Raw genomic sequence first — 24671 nt, forward strand, 5'->3', positions numbered from 1 at the left:
ATCTACTACTATGTTCTCACTGTAATGTGATTAGAGGTTGTACATACAAAATGCTAAAAGTGTAAGATTAAAGAAGTTTTATTATTTTTAACATGAATATTATCATGTATTCATATACACTTAAAAAATTACAAGCATATCTTTAACATAAAATTCTAATTTTGTATAATCATTTTTGAAATGCTTATTAAAAATTTCCAAAGTTCTTGAAGGTAGTTTTAGTAAATTCAGAGTTATATGTATAGTTTCATAATGACGTGGTAGTTACAGGATGGTGAAAATTACCAAACCCATATCTGGAAGGTTAATGTGAATATTTAAGTATAAAGTTAAATGATTAATAATAAACTTAAAAAATAAATAGCTGTACAAATTCCTACTGTCATGAATTTACTGAAATTTTGTGTGTTGAAGTACAAACAATGTATACTTTGATTTAAAACACTAAAGGAAACTGTAATAAATATGTCTTCATTTTGTATGTTAATGATAATAGGTAGCATTTTTTGATCAAAGTATTTCAATATATCTTATTACAGTGTTATAGTCACTAACTTATGAAACAGTTTCAATTTTTCTTCAATATCATGGTTGTTTCTTGTTAATTTTATTGAGAGTACATTTATGCCTAACCATAGTGAAGTAAGGTTAAGGAGGACATTGAACAATTGAAGAAGCATTTACATTTAGCATAGTTTATTCTGGTCATTATTTGAAGCATGTTCAAGTGGTTATAGTGCTTGACTCTTAATCTGAGGGTTATGGGTTCGAATCCTTGTCACACCAAACATACTTACCCTTTCAGCCATGGGGGATTTATAATGTTACAGTCAGTCCCACTTTTCATTGGTAAAAGAGTAACCTAAGAGTTGGTGGTAGGTTAGCTGCCTTCCCTTTAGTCTTAAACTGCTAAATTAGAGATGGCTAGTGCAGATAGCCCTCATATAGCTTTGTGCAAAATTCGAAAACAAACAAACAAAGAGACACTTTCATGAACAGTAAGCTGGAAACTACTTTTAAATCAACTATGACAGATTTCTTAACATTGCAAATAGTGTATCAGAGTATACTGCTGAGTTGAAAAATAATCATCATTCTTACCTTACATCATGCAGCAAAGCCAAACAGACATGGATGTTGTGGTAAGATTCAGCATGAAAGGTAAACTAACATTAGTTATTACTTGTTAAGGTGTTAATTGGTTAGATAAATAACTAGTCAATGGAGCTGTTGTCCATGCACAGCAACTATTATTGGATCTTGTGGGATACATTCTAGAAATTTTCTAGCTGTATTGTGAATTGTCCAAAATTTGAAAGAAGTAGCTATAAGTAAGAGTAATGTGTAGAGCAATTCAACTTGAAAAAAAGGCTGTCTCAAACTTAGCTATAGAGAACTAGTTTGTCAGTCAACTAGTTAACTCCAGCCAGATAGTTATTACCTAGAGGTAGCAACACCTACAGTTCTGTTGTAAGTAATCTGTTCACTGTTTTAAAAAAAACAACATAGTAATGAATTAAAGTTGTCCTTTGCTTTTAGTAGTTAATTATAAAATTAATGTTATCATGGAAAATAAGTCTTTTCAAATATCAAAATTATAAATGCTACATATTAATGAGTAATTAGGAATGCTTTTTAAAGTTTAATAAAGTAATAAAATACATGTTTTATTCATGTGAATCCTAAATCTGTTTTTCCTTTTTTTTTTATGCAAGTTTTCTTGAAATGCAGCCTAAGTAAAATTGATGACTGCATACTCTTAGTATTTAAAATAAATATTATTTGTAACTCCGCATGAAAACAACCAATTCAACGCATGTCCTTCATGCACTATTACTATTACTTCTACTACTGATCTTCAAAGATTTGCTCACATCATTAGACATGGTAGTTAATATTCTATGATTCCTTCATATTATTATATGTGATTATAATCTTTCAATATTTTTTTACATCATTACTTTATAACTTTTTTGTATTTTATAACTTCATAATTACATTTTCTGGTTGGTCCACAGCCAATATTATATGATGCTTTCCTTGTTATAACTGGTTGATCATTAAATATAGTAATTAATATTCTTACATCTTTTAAGAACTTTGTCTTCTTCCATCATTTTAAAAACTTGAAATCTCCCATTTAAACATTTGACTTCTCTAGCAAGTCAACTAACTGTTATCTTACAATAACATTTCTGTGTATAATAACACCCACACTATTCTTAAAGCAGTTAATAAATATATATTTTGTTTTCTGTATGCTAATTTATATTAAGTTTTAAGGAAAGCTTTATATAGGTCTGAGTTTGACAGTACTTGATAAAATTATGATATGTAAATGATAAATAAATAACATAATTGTCAATGCAGTTAATTGTCCATAATTCTGACTTAGACTTACAGTGTTGAAGCTTTATGGCTTAAAATATTTTATAGTTCTGGACATGTTTTTGCCATAAGTTACTGATATCAACCTTGAATTACTGCACTTGTTTATTTTGATATTAAAAATATGTGATAATTGTTATCATGATAGTAAGTGTTCTTTTGTGTCACCAAGTATTTTATTTACAATAAAAAATGATTATCTATTAATTACCTGATCTTCAAAATCTAATGTCAGGTTTTGTAGTTAGTATCAGTTCCAATTTTAGAACTCATTAATATTCAGTAATTAACAGCTCTTGTCTTTTGTTATGTTGCTACTTTTGGATAAATTTAAGTTTGGTGTATTTGCCTAGATAAATTATATTAGTAAATGAAACAAAGGTGATCAAATGTTTCTTGAATTTATTAACTAATATAATGTTTTCTGATCATTTAGTCATTTGGTTTCTTTTAAACTTTAGAATCATAAATTTTCACAAGTATACCATTGGATATAAATCTTGTACATCAGTAACTTATTTTAGAGTGATCTAATAATTGAAAAATATGTTTTAATTCTGCATGAATAGTATATTTTTTTTGGTCTTATTTCATACCTTTATTTTCAAAAATATATTTTTTATACAATTCTGATTACCTCGTCTTTCAATCACAATTCAAGCCAGTTATGTAGAATGTAGTACTTACAATATAATTTTTTTTTAAAGGCAAGACAAGGACGAAGCACAGTAATTGTAGCTCATCGACTTTCTACAATTAGATCTGCAGATAAGATTATTGTTCTCTCTAATGGTACTGTACATGAGGTTGGAACACACAATGATTTGATGCAAAAGAAAGGTTTATATCATCAATTGGTTATATCACAGGTAAGGTTTATAAAAATGTGTGGTTGAGTCAATTTGTTCAACATAACTTGTCACCTGATGATTATATGTGATGATTGTCCATGATTTTCAATAAATAATTTTTGATAGCCTAATTAATTAAAATCAGGATCCTTAAAGTGGTACAGAGGAATACATTGTAGGATAATATGATCAACATATACACTGCTGGCCAAAATCTTAAGGCCAATGAACATAAAGAAAAAATATGCATTTTGCATTGAACCACTTATTTGAGTAGAGCTTTGAAAGATGAAAATAAGAAAAGGGAAAATAAAAATAAACTTTTTTTTAGCAATTAATAGCAAAAATGTGAACACTATGAAATGAGCCTAAATACTAGCTGATCAAAAGTTTAAGACCATACAAAAAAAAGTCCTATACAGGGTAGGAAATGGCCAACAAGAGGTCTCAGTAGTGAGTTGCACAGCCATCATTGTGAATAACTGCAAGCATTTGCTTTGGCGTAGTCGAGAGTTTGCAGAAGGCTGGCTGGAATGTTATTCCAAGTGGTGAAGATGGCTTCACAAAGATCATGCACTGTTTGGAATTGACGTTCACTTCTATAGACTTCCCTTGCCATCCACCCCCAGACATTTTCAATGGGGTTCAGTTCGGCGAACACCCTGAATGGTCCAAAAGAATCACATTATTTGCCATGAAAAAGTCCTTTGTCTTGTGGGCATTGTGGATTGCAGTGTTGTCCTGCTGAAAGATCCAGTCATTTCCACACAAGTGAGGGCCTTCAGTCAATAAGGATGCTCTCTCCAACATGCCAGTGTGGCCAGCTGTTGTTTGATGCCCCTGTATAACTTGAAGCTCCATTGTTCCATGGAAGGAGAAAGCACCCCAGACCACAATGGAACGTCCTCTACTGTGTGTCTAGAAAATGTCTCTGGTGGGATATCCTTATTGTGCCAGTAACATTAGAAGCCATCTGGACCATCCAGGTTAAATTTTTTCTCATCAGAGAACAAAATCTTCCATTTTTCTATGTCCCATGTTTGGTGCTTCTCAGCAAAGTTTAACTGAGCTGTTGCATGGTGTTGAAGGAGGCGTGGCCTTTGAAGACATTTACGGTGTTTAAAGCTTTTCTCTCGTAGATGCTGTCTTATTGTTTTTGAGCTGCATTTTTTGTCCATAAGGGCCTTAATCTGGTTTGACGATCAGCTAGTGTCTTGCCGGACAACCCGTCGAATCCTCCTGCTTAACACAGGTGAAATTGTCTTGAGCCGACCACTTGAAATTCTCGTTCCTTATCTCTCAGGGTCTTTTAATGCATTTGCAACAGCTGTTTTACTATGCCTAATCTCACCAGTGATGGCACATTGAGAGAGACCTTGCTTTTGCAGCTCGACAATTCTGCCACGTTAAAACTCTGTCAACTTTTTAGCTTTTGCCATGTTTTTACCCAATGTAACACAGGAAATGTCAGTGGGAGATGTTAACAACACTAATGCTTGAACACAAATGACTAAATTTCGTTATGTGTTTACCGATTAATACTTCGTTTCAGTATGGTCTTAAACTTTTGACCAGCTAGTATTTAGGCTAATTTCATTTAATATGTTCACATTTTCCCCATTAAATGCTAAAAAAGTTTTTTATTTTTATTTTCCCTTTTCTTATTTTCATCTTCTGAAGCTCTACTCAAATAAATGGTTGAGTCTAACAATGCAAAATGCATATTTTTTCTTTATGTTCATTGGCCTTAAGATTTTGGCCAGCAGTATATTTAAAAAAAAGTTTTGCCTTTAAAACTAAATTAACTATTTGTATAGAGATATTTCCTGTAAGCATCATGCACTTAAATGCCGGTATTTTCAGTGTATTTATTTGAAGTTGCTGCCCCCCCCCTCAGATTCTTGGTAATTAGTTTTACTTATCCAAATTCTTAAATAGGAAGAAAAAGATTGTAGGATACAATAACAATGTGCAAGTTAAACATTTTACTAAATATATTTCATCTATTCTAACAACATACATAAATAAATTGGCTTACTGGCTACTTAATTATTCCTAATTGCAATCATGTGCTTTAATCTTACTGATACAGGTCTACTTGTGGTCATGGGTCAAAGTCTTGCATTCAAAAATTTTTTAACTACTATTTTATGAATGTATGTAAGTTTACTATCAAATTGTAGATTGTAACTCAGATTTTAGTATCTTAGGTATCGATTTATATGTATTGCGAGGTATATTAAATGTAATGTTGTTTCAGATTGAATGTTTGTGATGTTCAAATGCAAAGTGTATAGTTTCTTACAAGTTAGATATTCAAATTACTAAAATTATAAGCTAGAATATAAGATAATAACTTCCTATCTTTTCTGTTTTCTTAGATATTAATATATTTATTAAATGAACCAAGGTGGTCCCACCCACTTTTTTATTTTTTAAAATACTTGCTTGTGCACTTTGTCCAGTTATGTTTATGTAACCAGTTGAATGCTCAGAGTGTAGCCATTCTGAAATGAAAGAAGCATAATTGACATCTATTTCTTAATTTTTTTATGGTGGTTACAAGTTTGGTCAAAAAAAACAAATCTGTGCAGAAATATAGTAGTGAAAATAACAGATAAAATATAAAGTTTTTCCTAAAACATGTTAGATATTTATCTTGAGATTATAATTTTCTTATCCATAACAGTATTTTTAATCTTAAAATGAAAATTACTTTGCATTTTGTATAGTCAACATTTAAAAAGAAAAAAGAATATAAGAAAATCAGTACTTAAAGAAATCTTAAAACTTAATAAAAACCTGATTTATTCCATACAAAGCCTTGCAGTATTTTCTAATAATCTGCAAAATTTCATGAAGATACTCTAGCTGCATTAAAAGTTATAGCATGAAAACTATAACAAGCACAAAATGGTTATGAGGTCAATCTTTGGGACCAAGTCCACAGTTAAAATATGAAAAATTATTCTCTTTCTTATTTGTGATAATAAAACATATTTTTTATTATTTAATTACCAATTTGTTTGATTTACACAAGATCAGTGGAGGATTGCTGCACATTTTAAAATAAACAAAACGATAATGTATAGTAATCTGTAGCCCTTGTCAGCAATTCATTCACCAAATAGAAAATACCCAGATTATCTTTTAAAAAAATGTTAAAATATTTCTTAACTAAAAGAATGTGTTTTTCACAAATTTTGCTCTCCAGAACATGTATATTATATAAAGTGAATCGTATAGGTCAAGTTACTAGTCGTTAGTAGTTAAAGGTAGCTTATGATATTTCATATGGAATGTATGAATAAATTGTGAAGTATATAATCTTTCAGGTTACTGCTTGTAAGTATTATTTCAATAAGAAAATTATAACGTTTTTCAGCAAATGGACATGGATGATTTTGATGAAACCAGCAAACTAGAAAAGCCACAATTTCTAGAGAGACAGTTTAGTGCCTTGAGTTCTACATCAGCTGCCTCAGAGGAAGTAGCAACAGCTTTTGCACGCACTGCTTCTTTTAAACAGAGTATTAACAGTGCCAGTACACAGATTGATTGTGTAAGAATTATGTATTACAAATTTCTAGATTTATCCTTTAGTACATTCAAACTAAGAAAAAAAATCCATATTTTAATTTTTTTAAATGACAAATAACATGTAAATAGAATATTGTATTTTTTGTTGAACTATTTACCAAACATTTATTGAGTGATGGCTTACACTTTTAGTAAACGAAAGAATAGAGAGCTAATTTTCAGTAAGGTATTTGTGGCTTTTAATTAATACATTTATTTGCGTTTTTTATGTTGTATTGCTTATATTTAATAGTTTTGTGCATGCAGGCAGTAAAGTTTAAATAATGTTTGTCAAGGTATTTTTTATATATCATTGTGTTTTTTCCATGAATGATATCATTAGTTTAATTTAAGCTATGGTTACAGTACTAATCAGTTATGGTTTCTTTTGTTTTATTTATATGCCTGATTAGATGACATTAATCACTTTTTAATGATAATTCTTCTAACTCTATTTATTCTTTCAAAATTGTTGTAAATCTCTACTGAATAAACCAGAACCACAATGGCTGCTAATTGTAAAAACTTTAAACTCAGCTCTATGTCTGACAATTCTTTCTGAATTTCATGCCTCTAACTGGAAATCTTTGATATTATTGTTATTTCAAAAAATGATATAGCGAAGCAAACAAAATTCTAAGAGGATTTAGAATAAACATAGCATACTTTTTATTATTTGCTGTTGTGGTATTTTAGAATATGCAGTTACTTTTAAAAGATGGAAAGTCTTCTATTGTTAAAAGTGTTGCAAAAAGATACATTAGGTTTAGCTTTTCTGGAACCTAGATATCTATACATACAGCCTGCTCTAAGCTAACTAAAATGTTCTTAGACAAGTTATTATCATCACAGTACAATGAATGTATTAAAGCATTAAATTTACATTTAAGTTGTGTGTAGCAGTCCAGCATGCTGGAAACTGTATCCTTTCAAGCAGTTACAAGTTCTGCATTTTTCTTTGTTTGTTGGCCTCTGTTCATAAGGTATGAGACAAAATGATTAATGTATTTTGTCCAATCATTTCATAATAATGAGGAAAACAGTATTTCTTGCTATGAATGATTTCTATATGTTTCACTGCAGGCAAGTTGTTTTATGTGTGTGTTTAGTAATTGTATATAGAATAGAATTCTGTACTGTTGAGATTGCACTATATAATTTTTTTTTAATTTCAGAATAAGCTTAAATCTGATGTGTCACCATCATATAGTTTTCCATAAAAATGTATTGCAAGCAGACATTTTTTACTTTCCTTGTTAAATGGATGAGTTTTCAATTCTTCAGGTAGCTTTTGTGATCTTGCATGATACCAAGAATTTTTTTTATCTCGTCCACATGAAGAGTGTTTATTGAATCTCATCTTACATTTATGTATATGTATGACAATATATATATAATTCTAAAATACACTTACTTCCTTTCACATATAGCTTAATCCCAACGAAAGTTTCTCACCTCTGACCATTTAAGTATTGGTATGAATCTTATCTCATTTTATCCACCCTTTATACTAAACTATATTGCTCAAAGTAAGTTAAATCTTGTAATTCTTTCCACCTACGTTCATGTTCCCAATTTCATTTGTCTCCATAAGCTTCCTGTTATTACTTCCTATTCATTTTCCAAGACAGCAGAACATTACAGTGACAGTTTTATGTGCTTGCTGCAGATTTCTCTTCATTGTTGTATAGCTGTTAACTACTTTTTGAACTATTTTTTAGATCTGTCTCTTTGGGTTTTTAGTTTATTGTCTATTTTCCTTATTATAAAAAAGAATTCTGATATGTTTTCAGATGTTAAATCACAAATTCACATCTCTGTAAAGTACCTCAAATCCCCCATATGCAGAGAGGTTGAGTCTTACGTGAGGATTGAAGTGTCTTTCTTGTTTTTTCAGAGTCTGAGCTTGTGGGGATCAAGAGCAGTCTGGTAAGAATTTGTACTCTATTTTTTCCAGCACCTTCTTTTGCTCAGAAGGTTAGCTATCACAAGCATCAGATGGACATCTCACCTTCTTCACCATTTTTCAATTAGTATATTGAGCTTTTAATATCTTAAATATATTCTCTTGTAGGTTACAACTTTTCTCCTTTTTTATTGAGGGAAAGTCATTCAGCTGATTACTTGGTTATTCTGCCTTCACCAGACATTGTTGTACATGCTCAGAGATTTTCTGATCAATTGAGAGAAGATGCTGCCATGCTTTATCCTCTCCATTTATCAGATCAGTATGTCTTAGCTTGAAAAATACCTTTATTTAGATTTTCATAAATTATATCCTCTTATGCTTGTGTGGAATGCTAGGCCTGATGCCAGTTTTTGTCTTAACCTAACTCAGTTTTCCTGAATTTTTTTATACATTACAACAGTTTTTCCTTTTCTTTTCTTTTTTGATACTTTTTGCAACTGTTGTCTGAGGTCTATCACAGGTTTTCTGTTCCATTTTCAGAGGGTCATATTCATTTATTGACTTCTACTTTGGTAAATTTATCAGATTCTGCTCTCTCTTTAGTGTCTTGGTTGATTTGTTGCTGGGTTGTTTTGGAGAGAGATGTCTTGTTTTAGAGAGTGCATCTTCCTTCTTCAGCCATTAGAGATCTCAGTGAAGCTTCTTTTCTTAGACATTCAATTTTTGCAGGTGTTCTATGGAATCTAGAATGAATGTGGCCTGTCTCCACTTTACTCTTTCAAGACTGGTCTCTTGCCTTTCTTGGTCTTCTACCAGTCAGTTTCCTGTATTTTACATTAGGGTTTCCAGATCTCTGGCTCCAGCTCATTCTATTGGAACACAAAGTAAATTCCACCCTTATCAGTGGGGTATCCTCTACTCACATAAAGTACAGAAAATGGTGTCAAATCTCATCCTTGGGGGCTCAACTCAATTGAGACTGTTCAGATCAATGCTTTTGCCATACACTGGAATGCCTACCTCCCATTTTTCTGTTCTCCTGTACCTCATCGTCAGGCTTTAGGCACAAGATGCTCTCAGTCAGAATTTACAGGTCTTCATATTTATGCATTCCCTCTGATTCTTCTGCTATCTGGGTTTTTGAACTGATTCACTCTTTGTCCTGTTAAGTTCTTCTGTTAGTATCACATTGGTTGGATCAGCCTTCCTTTTTACTTCTTTAGTATCTTTATGAATGCCAACCTCTTCTGCTTCCTCTCTTGCCTTCTCTCTTATGTCAGCCTTGTTCAGACATTTTTCATGTGGTGATCACCATTCTCTGACTTTATGCTTTGTTGTTGCCAGTCAGACTCCAAAGGTAACTTGCTTTTTCCAAATTCTGCTTTTATGCTATTAATTTTTTATCCAAATTAAGTTTGAGTCCAATATGATCCCTAAGAATTTTTCTGATGCTACTATCTGTAAGAGAATCCTTTCAAGATAAAACTGTGGCATTATTTTCCTTATTTTATGTGATTTTTGTAAATAATATAACTTGTGTTTTATGCACATTAATTTTAATCTCCCATTTATTGCAACACCTTTCTATTTCATTTTGTAGTTGTTGTGTATTATGTGTTGCTGTTGTTGGGTTTGAGGTGCTCATCCAGATTATAACATCATCTTCAAACTGTGAGCTAAATGTGTGGTTTTGATCTTGGAGAGGCATTTCATTGACATATATGAAGGAATGAAATCAAAGCTGGTGGACAAACTGGTGCTACACTTTTATAACACTTACAATAATTTTACAGGAAATATTCATTGCTACATTAACTGTTTAGAAGTACAAACCAAGGAAGATTGTTTTCATTCTCAGCTCTCTTCAGATGTCAGTTGGTGTTGATACTACTAAGAAACAAAACAAGAGACTGTGCTTTTCTACAACCAGACAATGTATGGGATGAATATTGCAAACCAAATTATTCTCATAGGTGGTTAGTTGTACTTCACAATGTTCTGAACATGGCAGCCATCAGTTCCTTTGTTTTGTACAAGGAATGCACTGAAAATATACAAGTAGGAGGGCTTTCATTTTAAAGCTATCCTCAGAGGTCCAATAAAAAACACATTTGAGAAAACAACTGCAAAACACCAAACATCACAGTCTGAATCCAGTGAAACATAAAAGGAAACAATGTCAGGTAGCTAAAATCAATAAAAACAGAATTTTAGATATGCTTTCTGTGAACAGTGTATATTTGTTGAAATTTGACATATTTTGTATAGTTTATATTCAACCAATACTTTTTTGCCAAGTTAAATACAAGAACTTCCAGATGTAAATTCCATAATTTATATATTTTCAACCTAGACCTGTTTTGCAAAGTACAATAAATTTAATGTTTCTAAGATATAGTATTTAACCCTGTCACAGATGTTGAGCACCTTTCAGGTATTGATTGGGTACCTGTATATAAAACAAAGTAAAAATATTAATTCTAATTCTGCTTCAATAATTTTTAGCTCAACATATCTTATCTGTATTTAGTGTGATTTGCAAAGAAAAAAAAATTAACTTCCATTTCTGTGTAGTTCAAAGAAGTCCCACCTCTTTTATTCAACTATTATATTATTCCTTATATGTTTATCACCAAAATGTAAAGGCATACAAACACATACATAAATACCCTTCAGCTCAAGTCAATTTAACACAGACTTTTAGACTGTGTTTAGTAGGCTATTGTTAATACTAAAACAATATCATGAAGTACTGCATCTATGCTTTGTTTATACATTTTTTCAAAGGCCAAATTCGTACAATTAATTTTATTACTAAAGACAACTAAACTGGCTCATATGCAACAGACTTGTTGGTTTGCAGCATAGTACAAGAACACCTATGACTGAATATTTAAGGTAATTACCTCTTTGTAATTCATAAAACATAATGAGTGTAATTGATCAATAATATATATCTTTTTTGTGCAAAATTAATTTACTTGTAGCCCCCGCTAGTACAGTGGTATGTCTCCGGGTTTACAATGCTAAAATCAGGGGTTCGATTCCTCTCAGTGGGCTCAGCAGAGAGCCCAATGTGGCTTTGCTATAAGAAAACACACACTCTTTGTGTTTGCTCAATATTAACTTACATGTACAAAAAGTATATAGGATTAATTTAAGTTAAATTATTGTTACCAATGTGTTATATGTATCTTTTAATAATAATTAGTCCTCATATTTTTTTACTAATGAAATTCCTTTTTTAAAAAAAATGTCTATCAGCTCATATAGCATACTAGCATTCATGGAAAAAAAGTACTGAACAGGGAAAATTAGTTCAATGTTATAGTAACCATACACCAGGAAAGATTTAAACATTGTTACTATTTTAGTGTCTATAAAAGTTTTCCTATTTATATTTTATCTTTTTCCAATCCAAATAACATGAAATTATAAATTAAACTTGTATAAGTAAACTAAAACAAATATTTCTAGTTTTGTTTGACTACTTCTAAACTTTAAATTTAATATGAATTAATAGTTTCACGTGTTTCATCTCTATTTTGTAATTACGCACTTTTAAGTTTAATTTATAATTTGTGCTATATTTTTTTTACAACTATATTGTGAAACGTTGTGTATATATATATATGTGTGTGTGTGTGTGTGTAATATGTATCTCAGAATGGCTGGTATGGGTATTAACACTTTTACAAATAAAACAGAGAACAGCATTTTGACCATCCTGGGTCATCTTTGTTAACCTAAAAATGGCCCAGGAAGGTTGAAGCTTTGTTCTCTGCCTTATTAGTAAATGTATTAATACCCATACCAGCTATTCTGAGATACATTTTTATTTCAAGTGGGTTTCTCGTCATCAAGGATATTAATATGTGATACTTTTCAAATAGATAGAGGAAAATGAAAAAACTAATCCTTCACAAATAAGATTAATGAAAATGACAGCTCCAGAGTGGCCATATATCCTCACTGGCTGCATCTCTTCTCTTCTTATGGGGTTGTCAATTCCTATCTTTGCAATCATATTTGGAGAAATTCTTCAGGTATGAAGAATACTAGCAATATTGTGAAACACATTTTAAAAGTTTTTAAGTACTTATTTATATATTTAGAGAATTTGTTTAGCATCTTTGCATAATTAACATTATATGCAATGGTTGAATCAGCAGTGTTTGCTTATCTTCTTAATATTTGTAGGTTACATTTTGAACCAACTTGTACATGCTTTTAAGCCATGTTAGATATGTAAGTTTCTGTATTGTCTTTTAAATAGGGTTCTCTCCAAGTAACCTGTACAAAAACGCATAAATGGTAGGCTTAAGATGAAAACCAAAAGTTGCAGTGTGTAACCTTCACCCGTGTGTTTACATCCTTTAAATGTCCAGTCAATGAGAATATAATATCTACAACAAATACATGAAAGTTTGGAAGAGTGTTACTTGCATGTAGCTGAATAAAGAGAGGTCCTACATTAGTTATAAAAGGGTGAAATTCATTACTATTTCAGTCATTACACTTATATACACATAAATGATTAAATTACACTTTATAAATATGTTTGGGTTATAACATTTGAATGTAAAGAGCATGTTTTCTTCTACTGGATCTTCCTTTAGAATGAATAAATATGCATGAATATGAATTTATTAAGTAAAGCCTTAAAATTAATAGTTCTCTGTTTGTAGACACTCTCGAATCCTAACATGGATGAAGTGAGAAAAGAATCTACTTTTTATTCACTTCTCTTCTTGGTAATTGGTGGAGCCAGTGGAATAGCTTCTTTCCTCCAGGTTTGTTTGTGTGGAAATTAAAAAATATTAATTTTTAGTATTGGATCTAAAAGAAATATTTATTTGCAAACAGTATTTAAAATAAATTGATTAGAAAAAGAAATTTCGGAAGATTTTTAAAATATTAATACTATGGATTATCTTTACCACATATATTCTAAGTGTTTTTCTGTTGATGTAATAGAATTTGAAATATAAAAAAAGTAGATTAAACTGTATCACATACATTCAGAATAATTAGTTTACTCGAATGATGTACCTTCAAAGTGAAATAAAGTGTCAGTCATTTTACTGTTTTGAATGGTACTTCAAAGAGATATAGTAAAAGACTTTTTTTAAGAATAATATGAGGACTATTGATATTTAATAACCTATGTATTATATGATGCAGTTAAAAGTATTTTGACACAGTATACTTCACATAGTGTTTTATGTTTGGAATTGCTGGAGAAACACTGACTCTCAGACTCAGGAAGCTATGCTTTACTGCTATGCTAAAAATGGTAAGAAATTGTCTTTTTCAGTAATTTTATTTTTCAAGTGCTTGAAGACATGAACTTTAGTAACATATGGTGGCTTTGAAAGTATTTAATATTTACATTTTTGTCAGCAGAACCAATCTATAGATTACAGCTATAGTCATTTGAAAATAGAAAAAGATAAATGATCTTTTAGAAAAATTTGCTTAATCTGTTGTTATTTCAAAACTGTTCTCATTTCTTCCCTTTGCAGAAATCCTAATTTAGTTGTGGTGTACTGCCATATCATATTCACCGAAAGTGTTATTACATATATTGATCTGTTAAATTTACATATCTTTTGTGAATGTAAATTGAAAGCCATCTCGTGATAAATCTAGTATTCCTAGCATTTTGCATTTAAAACATTTAAATACTACATTACATGTTTTCAGTGGTAATATTTGCCTTTGAATCTGAAAAAACATTTGTAATCTACCTTTAGGTTTAAAGATATCTTTAAAATGGGCATGGACAAGCCATATAAGAAAAAAAACCTTATTTGTCACATTTAATACATATTTGCTGAAATATAATAGCAATATTATTGACAAACACTGTTTAGGAACTTTCCATTTTCTTGAGGTTTATTGGCTTAATCCATCTAATTCCATATGATATTGTTAACAATGTTATTAGTAAAGCCATTTTTGTTTAAAAATACTTTAATGTGTTTAAATTCTCTCTGTGGATGTTCATGGATGTTATTGAAGTTATAATCAAGATAAATTAATATCTTAATCAAATTTATTTTAAAGAAATTTAGAATAAAACTGTAAAACTTAGTATAAAGAAGTAAATGTATTTTTATTATGTACCTCACTCTCAAATTTGTCATTATTATTGTATATTATCAAGAAAAGTAAATTGATGTTTCTACCATGAATTTTATACTAATATGTTTAGCACTAGTACATTTCAAAAACTAGTTAACATTTTGAGGATCATTGAAAATGGCAATATATCACTAAAATTTCTTTAATAACATATAGGCTTGAAATTCAAAGGACAATCTTTTCAACACCAGTAGTCTAAAATAAATGTGTATAGTGTTGATGAAACCTTGATCTCATTGCCACTTTTTTAGTTTGGTCATACGAAGTTTTCATAAAATAGGAAATATGATTCTTTTCTGATATGGTGCATTACCTCCTACCACGTAAATAGCTTCATATGGTGCATTACCTCCTACCACGTAAATAGCTTTATATGGTGCATTACCTCCTACCATGTAAATAGCTCGATATGGTGCATTACGTCCTATCACGTAAATAGCTATTTTCATTCAGTGCTACCCTCTGTTTGCAAATGTTTCTTGTGCATACCACAAGCCTTTAAGCTCTCATGCAACTGGAATTGATTGATTCCAGAGTGTCTTGCAAGTAAATCTTTATGTAACAACCCTCCACCATATAGAGTGCAACATACTCTCTTGGTGCCTACAAATTCCTGTGTTCAGTTTTACCAAACTATTACTTTTCATTTGGCAGAACTTGTATTGTAACATTTCATTTGTGATTTTTTCAAGTGTTTTAATTTTTTTCTGTATCTTTGTAGTAATTTCTATCCACAAGTTTCCTTTTTATTATACAGTAGTGATGTTTGTAACTTGTTGATTTATTCTGAAGTGGAATTATTTTATATTTTTACCTAATTGCAAAACTTATTACTTCGTTACAAAAACTTATTCCTTTTTGCCAATGCAGTTGTGTTTGGTTATTCATTTTACATTTTAAATTCTACTTTATCACCTCAGAGGCTATATGTTCTATCAACAAATTTACACAGACTTCAGGTAGTGGTACTTCACTGGAAGATATTCAGGCTTTACTTCATTGGGAGATTCATTGTTCAGTAAGCTGACCTTAATCAGACATTGCCTCAAGTTTAGGGATTCACATTTTGGCATACACGCTTCACTGACTTTTGAAAGACAAAACGTTATACTATTATGTTTGTTGTATAATTTTATTTTTAATGTTATTATCTATGGTAATTTGAATTCTATTAGGTTGAGGAATAATTCGTGAGCATTTTTAAATAATTTCATTCAAGCATTACATGCAAGACTATACAATACTTCAATGCATGAACACATTACACCCAAAACATTTATTATGATACTTTATTTCATGTAATACCTAGGTATATAGTATGCATTGTTTTAAACAAAATTGCAAGAAATTAAATGCAAAAAGCAGATGGTGTCGAAAATGCTCGATTTTGTCCACTTGACATTCCATTTAATGAGCTGAAAATGAAAGCAAAAATTAAAGACATATGAAAATCAAACACACCATCTATTAGAGCAAAAAATTATCTACCAAATGACATGAAATATTTTGCAAAAGCGTTTCATTTATGAATATATTTTGTTAACTTGAAAAAATGCTCACGAATTATTCCTCAACCCAATATAACATAAGTTTTGTTAGATTAGTTGATACTTCTAGTCCTGTTCAGGTTTAACTCTTTTGGTGCTGAATAAAAAATTTTAATGTGTGGCATGGTGCTGAATATATTTTTGATACTTCAACTAATTACGGTATCAGTACTAAAAGCATGATATCTCGGCAATAACTCAACAAAAGTCCCTGAAATGTTCAGTGGTTGTACCCAATACAAAATATGTTAAATTCAATACATAAGAATAACAGGAATAAAGGAAGACACCCTGATACACAACGAAGAAGTGCCATGTAAAGCACAATAATTTATTATAAATTGTATACAATTTGTGCAGCAGCCCGTCAATAGTCTTTGTGGTTATGATATATCTCATGGCATGGTAGAAAGCACATGGGGAGATTGCACTGTTTGCAGAAATAATTAGTCTGCTTTCTTTTTCATCCAGCTGTGTATCTATTGCTGCAAACAGTACAATCAGGTTCGTGTTTTTTGTCCTCGTATTGACCAATACTATGTCTTTTCACCAAGTGCTGACCTTTATCAGTACTGGATTTTCCTTTTTGTTTGGCTTTGCTGACATATCCCTCCAGCAAATTTTGAATAATCTTCTCTCTGAATAGTCTTGGAGATGCCGGGTTTTCACCATTGCTCTTGCAGTCTGCACAATATATTATACATCCATTAACAAGAACTAGCCTTGGTCAGTCATTTTATGCAATACGTTATATGACCCTAACTACACCATGTGCTTATCTAAAGTGGGGGCAGATTCCAGGCCATGAATGTCTTCATTATCACTCTCGGCCGTTAGAAGTAAGCTTTCATTATCATCTGGCTCAAACTCTTTGTCACTCTCTTCATCGTTAAAATAATATTGATTACTTCTTTAGTGGTATAAGCTTTTCCTTTTGGCATTGTAACAACGTCGCAAGTATCAACAGAATATGCAAGGAAGGTGTCTTCTAAAACAATGAACAGTATGATCTACACAGGCTAGAAAACAAAGAAATCACTGAACCTTCAGTTTATATACCTGCTGGGAATCCCAAGTAAACAATGAATACATGTGGTTCTACAGGCCTGTGTGATTATGATAATTAGCCACAAGGGTATGTTGTTGACGAAGATCACCTGCCTCGCTAAGCCTTCAAGTCGATTGCGGTCGCCAATCTCGCTGAAAGTGTTAATATAAGGCTTAGTTGTGTCTCATGTTCTACACCAATGATAGCAGTGTTCTTCCTTATTCACCACTATTCACTCTTTTCTAATACTGTGACTGAGTAAATTACCATTTAGTATCAATACATTTTATTTTTCAGGAGCATTCCCCTCTTCTTCTTTATGGATCTCACTCTATGGGGAGTAGTGCCTGTTCAGGTGTATTTAAATTAGTCAAAGCCATATTGTAAGGCCGTGATAACTTAACAATTATAATTCCATGGCCAGTACTCTAGTCTCATCAATTTGAGGTGAAGATGATATGATCCCTTTTCATACCTCCACCTGATGGCTGGGTGTTGGATTGTAGCTTACTTGTCTTTGGTATGATCCTTTTTCTTGCCCACACATGAATGTTGACTCTTAGTTGTCAAGTTTTGGATTGTAGCTGATTTACTGACAGTATGATCCTCATACTACCCCTGCATGAATGTTGATTCCCAAATGTGTGGGTTCTGGATGTAGTTGACTTACCATGTACAGGATTTATATTTATAAACAAACCATAGTTCTTTCCCTATTGGATATGCTGTTTCCTAGTTCTGCCCATATCTGTAAAAGATATACCTGGTACAGAAGTGGTATGGTCTCCCATGTATGATATTTGACTCCAAAGATCTTCTCTTTGTGAGTGTCCTTCAGTTTCTTTTGAGGAATGCTTCATTATTTCTTTCCATTACATTGTTTTCTCCATCTGTGTGAGCTTAGGTAGTGTACAATATCAGAAGTTATAATTTTCCTATAATGAAAATGTGTTTCCAACAGGTATTTATTTCTGCTAAAACTTTCCATCCTTTCTCACTATTGAAAATTTGTGCTTCCACTTCATGCCAAAACTCGCAGTAGTATTTTTTATAGAATTGAAAAAATGGAGTCATATGCATCAAGAGGGTATGTTGCAATTTACTTGTGGAGGGTTGTCACATCGTGATTTGCATGCAAGATGCATTGGAATCGGTCAATTCCAGATGGGTAGGTGCTTCAAAACTTGGGCATGTGCAAAAATATTTTACATGTAGAGGACAGTTCTGAATGAGAATGGCTATTTATGTGAGAGCTGAGAAGTACCTATTAGAAATACATTTTCAGTATAGAAAAATTATAACCTTTGGAAGATTTCAAAATTTTACAGAAAATATACTTTGAAAATATTATCGTATTGATATAAAATAATCATGAGTAGTTACAGGGTTTCTTCCAGAGGAATTGTACAGAGACACTGTGGCAAAACTTGCAGAGTAAATGCCTTAATCAAGTTTTAAATTGTACACTTCATTAGAAAATATAGAATTTTCTCTAATGGTATATTTATTATGCATAAGCTGTTAAAGTAACCTGACCAAAAACCAGCTATTTCATAATTATATTATATGCATATATTAGGAGATATGGGTCTAACAGAACAACTTTCTTTATTATAAACTTATTCTTTAAACTTTAAGTTTCAAGAAGTAAGTCCTTGTTGGGTTTCTTTCCATTTTACTGAATGTTGTGGTATTATTCAGAATATTGATATTTTCTGTTTTAGCATCATAATTTATTTGATTTACTATGAATGTACTGTTTCCCTTATTAGGTACTATTACAACTATTTTTCATTTTTGTTAAGATAACTTATGGCTGTTACTTTTTTTTAATCAGGTTAGCAAGCTTATACTGAGACTGATGGATGAAACTATTTCACTCATAATTTTTATACTATTTTAAATTTGGTTTTAGAGCTTTCATAAATTAAAATAAAATTACCATAACTGTTGTGAACAATAGATTTTTATGTGTAGAGGAACTAAGCACAGTAATGAACATTATATCAGGTAATTGGTGTTTGTAGTTGATGAATTATTCAAGTTCAATATTGAACAACCTTAAAAATTTAATTCTATCTCACCTGAAAGGAATCATACCATCTTTTAGAGCAAAATTGCATCACTGAATTAAAAAACATTATAGAATATAACCTAATAATCATTAAAAGAAAAATTTAAGTTGAATATTACTTAAGTAGAAAAACACATTTATTTAACTTTATCCATAAAGGTTTTTAAAAATTGAATATTTGATCTTGGGGTGAGTTAAACATGCTTGAAAACAAATCCTTAGTGTTTCTGAGTTTCCTAATTCTTTTCTAAACATAATGCTACACTTGTAGCCCACTAGGAGGTAAGTCATAACAGATTTGAACATAATAGTGTTATTATTTACCTTGTAACTAGAATACAATAGTATTTTTATCATCTTTTTTTTGTTCACTATTTCTCAACCTTGTTTGTCATAGTGCAATGTAATTGTCTATATCTCAGCTTTGAGAAGTTATAGGCTAGTGATCATATCACAGAACAAACACTTTTTCTGTTCTTTTCTGTTTAACTCAATGTAACTCTTACAGTAGAGCTTGGAATAAAATGATAAAAGCTTAGCTTGGTAATATGTTGATAGAAAAATAAATGCCTGTGGACAACTTTCCACAATTCAAGTCCTGATTTATTTTCTAAAAGCTTGAAAAAGCATGCTTTATCATTTTATACTTCTTTTGAATAACAGTGTTGATGTATGATAGGAATATAGATGCTTTTCAAGTAACAAAATGAAGTAGGCTTAGTTAGTTCCTCTTGCATTTTAATGTTTCAAGTTTTATTTCACCGAAAAGGCTGCTGTATGTAAGGCTTTATTGGCCTAAGTAATGGCTTGAATGGGCAAGGAAACTCACTGAAAAGGAATGTAAAATAAATATATCTCAATGAATAAAAGACAAGTTTAAAACTTATTACATATATTAAATTGAACCTTTTGGTTAACAATTCAAAAATTTGGCTTGCTTATAATTTTGAGATGGTAGAAAAGTTATTTTATTGTATACTAGTGATTGTAGACACAAACTGTGTGTGGTGTTTTCAAATCAAAACAAAGACAAACTTTACAGTTTTATGGAATGTAAACTCTGTAGGAAGACATAAAAATCAGTAATTAAATCTACAACAAGGTAAGCATTTTAATTTTACTTGTGGAAGCTTCATAACCTGTAGACAGTTCTTTTGAAGTTTCAAACAATTTCATCCAGTATCATTTTCTTTTAAATCAAACAAATGCACCTAGGTCTCTTAGAGTTAAACAGATTACAAGTTATATAGTTGTTTTTAACCAAGTTAGAGATAAAGTAACTGTAATATCAGATACAAATTAAAAAAAAAAATTAATATATACTAATTATTTACTTCCATCAGCTAATAACCTTATAATAATAATTAGATTATACATCTTTCTTTATGGCCAGTTTAAAATCAAAAACAAATTTTCTAACTGAAATATAAAGGTTTTAATGTATGTTTTAATCTATTAACCACAACTCATCTACCTATTTTAGGCAGCATTTTTTTCAAATGTAGATGAATATTTAATTAAACATACTGGATTTAACTGTAATAAAAATGAAATTATTTAAATGTGTGTGTGTGTGTTTTCATTTAGCAAAGCCATCTCAGGCTATCTGCTGAGTCCACCGAGGGGAATCGAACCCCTGATTTTAGCGTTGTAAATCCGTAGACTTACCACTGTACTAGCGGGGGACAATTATTTAAATAAATGCATGTTAGTAACTAACTTGTAAGAATAGGAATTAAAGGAATCTACTTTAAAAATGATGCTGCTGAACATACAACTCACTTTTATTACTTTTGGGCATTTTATGAAAGTAGACCTTAATCCTATTATTTAGTTAAAAGAATCAGACATAAGTCTTGTTGCAAGCAGGTGGAGATAGCTGGCTTCTTTTTCTGGTTAGTAGTTCAAACTCAGAGATGATTGTAGTGAAACACTAGAGATCTGTGATCTGATAATGTAATCCACATGTGCACATATGGTGGCATGCAAGTTGAAAATTCCAATTTACATAATAATTAATTTTTCAAACTAGTACCATCCAAGAATCCAAAAGCTTTAATAAAAGACCAATGGAAACTGATGTTTGTATCAAGTTTTAAATCAAAATTATCATTTCTTGCTATTGCATAGTCTGGTGTTCAAGTGAGTGTTTTCAAATTTTTGAAAATTTTACTACACTGTGGATGTTTTTGTCTTTTTTGAAAATATTATATGAGTTAGCAACCAGAAGTTCAAATAAAGGTTAGCTGCTCAAGGCTTTATTGTAGCATAAAAATATATTTGCTCCCATTTTTAATAGCAATTGATTTGTTAAGTAAGAAAAAGTCTGGATGGAAATTGGCAGGAGTATCCAGTGTATTTATTTACAACAATTCTTTTTATTCCCTTTTTTCTTTGATTTTAATGAAATGATACACTTCATCACAGGATATTGGTTGGTTTGATAGCTCCAAGAACAATACAGGGGCACTATGTGCTAGGTTGTCATCAGATGCTGCCAGTGTGCAAGGAGTAAGTTTATATGATCTATATTTCTTTTGACCAAACTTTTAAGTAACAGGAACCAAAATCTTAAAGTCCTACTAGAGATTATTATATTTTTGTACATTATGTATAAAAGAGATTCCTCACCTGTTTTTTGTTTGAAATGTTTCTATAGCAATCTATAGTCCATTTTGTTTTCTAGAATAGAATTAATAAATTTGGTTTCAGCCATGCAAACAAATTTACGGAATAAAAACACCTTTAAACATTTCCTGTGTTATATTAAAAGGATGGCTTTTTAAATAATGGTTCATGTATTTGTCAATTTTCTATTATATATAAAAAAATAGAAGAGTTTTAAGGTGTGGAGATTCCATTTTATCAATGATTTAGTTGTTATTTCATTGCCAAATCTTGTTTTTACCAAATAACTTTTATCCATTCTATAAATATAGGATTTAATAACACAACTAGAAATTTAAAAAAATGAAGTATTTCTTTTAACACAAGTTTAATCAATTGCTCTTAGTTATGCATAATAGATTGTACATTGCATAATGTACTATTCATTTGTAATTTGTCATTCTATAATTTTAATATAAAAGTTCAGTGATAATACATTTTGGACTGACAGTTGAGATTTTAAAGAATTAATAGTGATTTTCTTTTTATTTTTGTCTTGTTGTTCCTTCCAGTCCAATATTTTTTTGTGAGCCTGTAACAAGGCATGAAATTATGAGAAATAAATTAGTTATATTTATAGTATTTAAAACAATTATCATTATAATTGATTAAAAAAATTATGTACTGTGGAAAGAATTTTTGTGGAACAATATTACATGTTTGTCATATCAGTTTTGACTTAAAACAGCAGCATGAAAATTTTTTATTAATTGCTATAAAAATTTCTTTCTTTTCTTTCTTTCTCCTTAAGGCTACAGGATCACGCATGTCTAACATTTTACAAGCTATATCTACTCTAATAGCAGGTTTAACCATTAGTTTCTATTATAATTGGAAACTTGGCTTGGTGCTCTTATGTTTTGTTCCTCTTGTTCTCTTTGCTACGTACTTTGAAAGCAGAATGATCAGTGGCCAATTGCTGAGTGAAAAGTCTGCAGGAGAGGAAGCCACCAAGGTACAACTACGACATTTATGTAAAGTTTATAGGATGTTTTCTTTCAATTTATGAATAGACTTAATTCAGATTGGAAGCTAGAAAATGTTTATTCTGTAAGTCAGAATATTTGTCTCTTATATGTAATTATAAAATGTTAATAAAAACTGGTTTTTTTTTTATTGTACTGTAAGCTAATATTATTTTTTTCCACTCATTGATGAAGTACTTTTCAGTAAAACCTATTTTCAGCAAGTTTTTGTCAGTTATTTTATTTTTAAGTATATTAGAGCTTTATTTATTTTAGTTTGTTCTATAAATTAACATCAGTTTTGTGAATATATTGATTTTAGTTTATGTTGGTAGAGTAGGTTGAAGTTATGGTGATAATCATGGTTTTCTGTGTACTTACAGGGGGTCTTTTTTTTATTTCTAAAGTGATCTTAACATACCTACTTGTGATTCTTTTGATTATAATTAAGATACTGATATAGCTGTTATATACATTATTTTATACAGATATTCCTTACTATATCATTAGCATGTAGCAACTTACAATTAGCTAGGAAATTTATGAACAAAATTCTTCAATTAAAAGTTTTTGGGGTTGATGTAAATTCCAAAATTGTAGTGTTGAAGGATGTACTGATGATCTTTCGTAATAATACTGCGTAAATGTTCAGTCTTTTAATATATTTTATGGACATACCTTTTGTTACAGATGGACCTGTAATATCTAATATTTATTTTTTAATTTTTTCTATGAATCATTCTTTTTTTACATGTGTGCAGTATACTTTATTAAGAGTTTGGTGTAACAGTTAACTTTCTCGTAACATATAACAATGTAGTCTTCTTACTAAAAATTGTTGCTTCTCATTTATGGTCAGGACATTGGTTTCTGGATAAAATCCTCTTTCCTGTTTAGTAGTGAAAACTATAAATGAAAATGTAGCACAAAAAATTAAAATAACCTTCCAATATATTCAGCAATATATACTCACAAAATATTTTGGGACAAATTGAGCTCTATATTTTACTTTTATGAATAAATATTGTTTATAATACTGAAATGAGTAAAGCTTCTCTTTACAGTTTTTAGCTGTTATTTCACTCATTGGTATGCAGCACATGGTTGACACTTATCAGAAATTCCAGGTCACAAGGTCTGCAAAAGAACTCTTTGTTCTCTTGAGGTTACTGAAACATGCAGATCAGGGATAACTTTGAAAAAAGTATTGAATTAAATGTTACTCTTTAATGTCATTATTATTTTGACCTTTTGTCAACACTCCTCATTGAACCCATTATATAGGACTCATAACTAACTATGAATAAGTCGCCTGTCACTAATTTTGTTGACAAATTGATATACAGTGGTAAACTCTCCCAGAGATTTGACAATTTTTTTCTTTTACTGTTTACAGAAGGTCTCATCTTGCAATAAACATTTGGTTAGTTATGCACTAGAGTGTTGCCCATGCAATTAAAGTGCAGTGTTTCTATATTCACAAGCAGTTGCTTAAC

General features: G+C 30.6%; 1 protein-coding gene and 1 long non-coding RNA gene across 5 annotated transcripts in view; one reads left to right on the forward strand and one right to left on the reverse strand.

The window, feature by feature from the left end:
* Positions 1-24671, forward strand: part of LOC143233818 (ATP-dependent translocase ABCB1-like) — a 90452-nt gene that overhangs the window by 41487 nt on the left and 24294 nt on the right. For all 3 annotated transcript variants that reach the window (XM_076470535.1, XM_076470533.1, XM_076470534.1), the window contains exons 14-20: positions 3096-3257; positions 6625-6801; positions 12621-12773; positions 13416-13520; positions 13946-14023; positions 21971-22054; positions 22962-23165. In XM_076470535.1, coding sequence (XP_076326650.1) covers positions 3096-3257; positions 6625-6801; positions 12621-12773; positions 13416-13520; positions 13946-14023; positions 21971-22054; positions 22962-23165 — 963 coding nt within the window. The remainder of the gene's footprint in view (positions 1-3095; positions 3258-6624; positions 6802-12620; positions 12774-13415; positions 13521-13945; positions 14024-21970; positions 22055-22961; positions 23166-24671) is intronic.
* The window catches only part of LOC143233819 (uncharacterized), a 55656-nt gene continuing 41466 nt past the window's right edge, over positions 10482-24671 (reverse strand). The window contains exon 4 of one of the 2 annotated variants that reach the window (XR_013018332.1): positions 10482-10771. This is a non-coding gene — a long non-coding RNA (uncharacterized LOC143233819). Of the gene's footprint in view, positions 10772-23951; positions 24082-24671 lie in introns of those variants that run through there. The other variant, XR_013018339.1, reaches the window with a different exon arrangement.

This window comes from Tachypleus tridentatus, chromosome 12 (assembly GCF_004210375.1).
Source record: "Tachypleus tridentatus isolate NWPU-2018 chromosome 12, ASM421037v1, whole genome shotgun sequence".
Taxonomy (NCBI): Eukaryota; Metazoa; Arthropoda; class Merostomata; order Xiphosura; family Limulidae; genus Tachypleus; species Tachypleus tridentatus.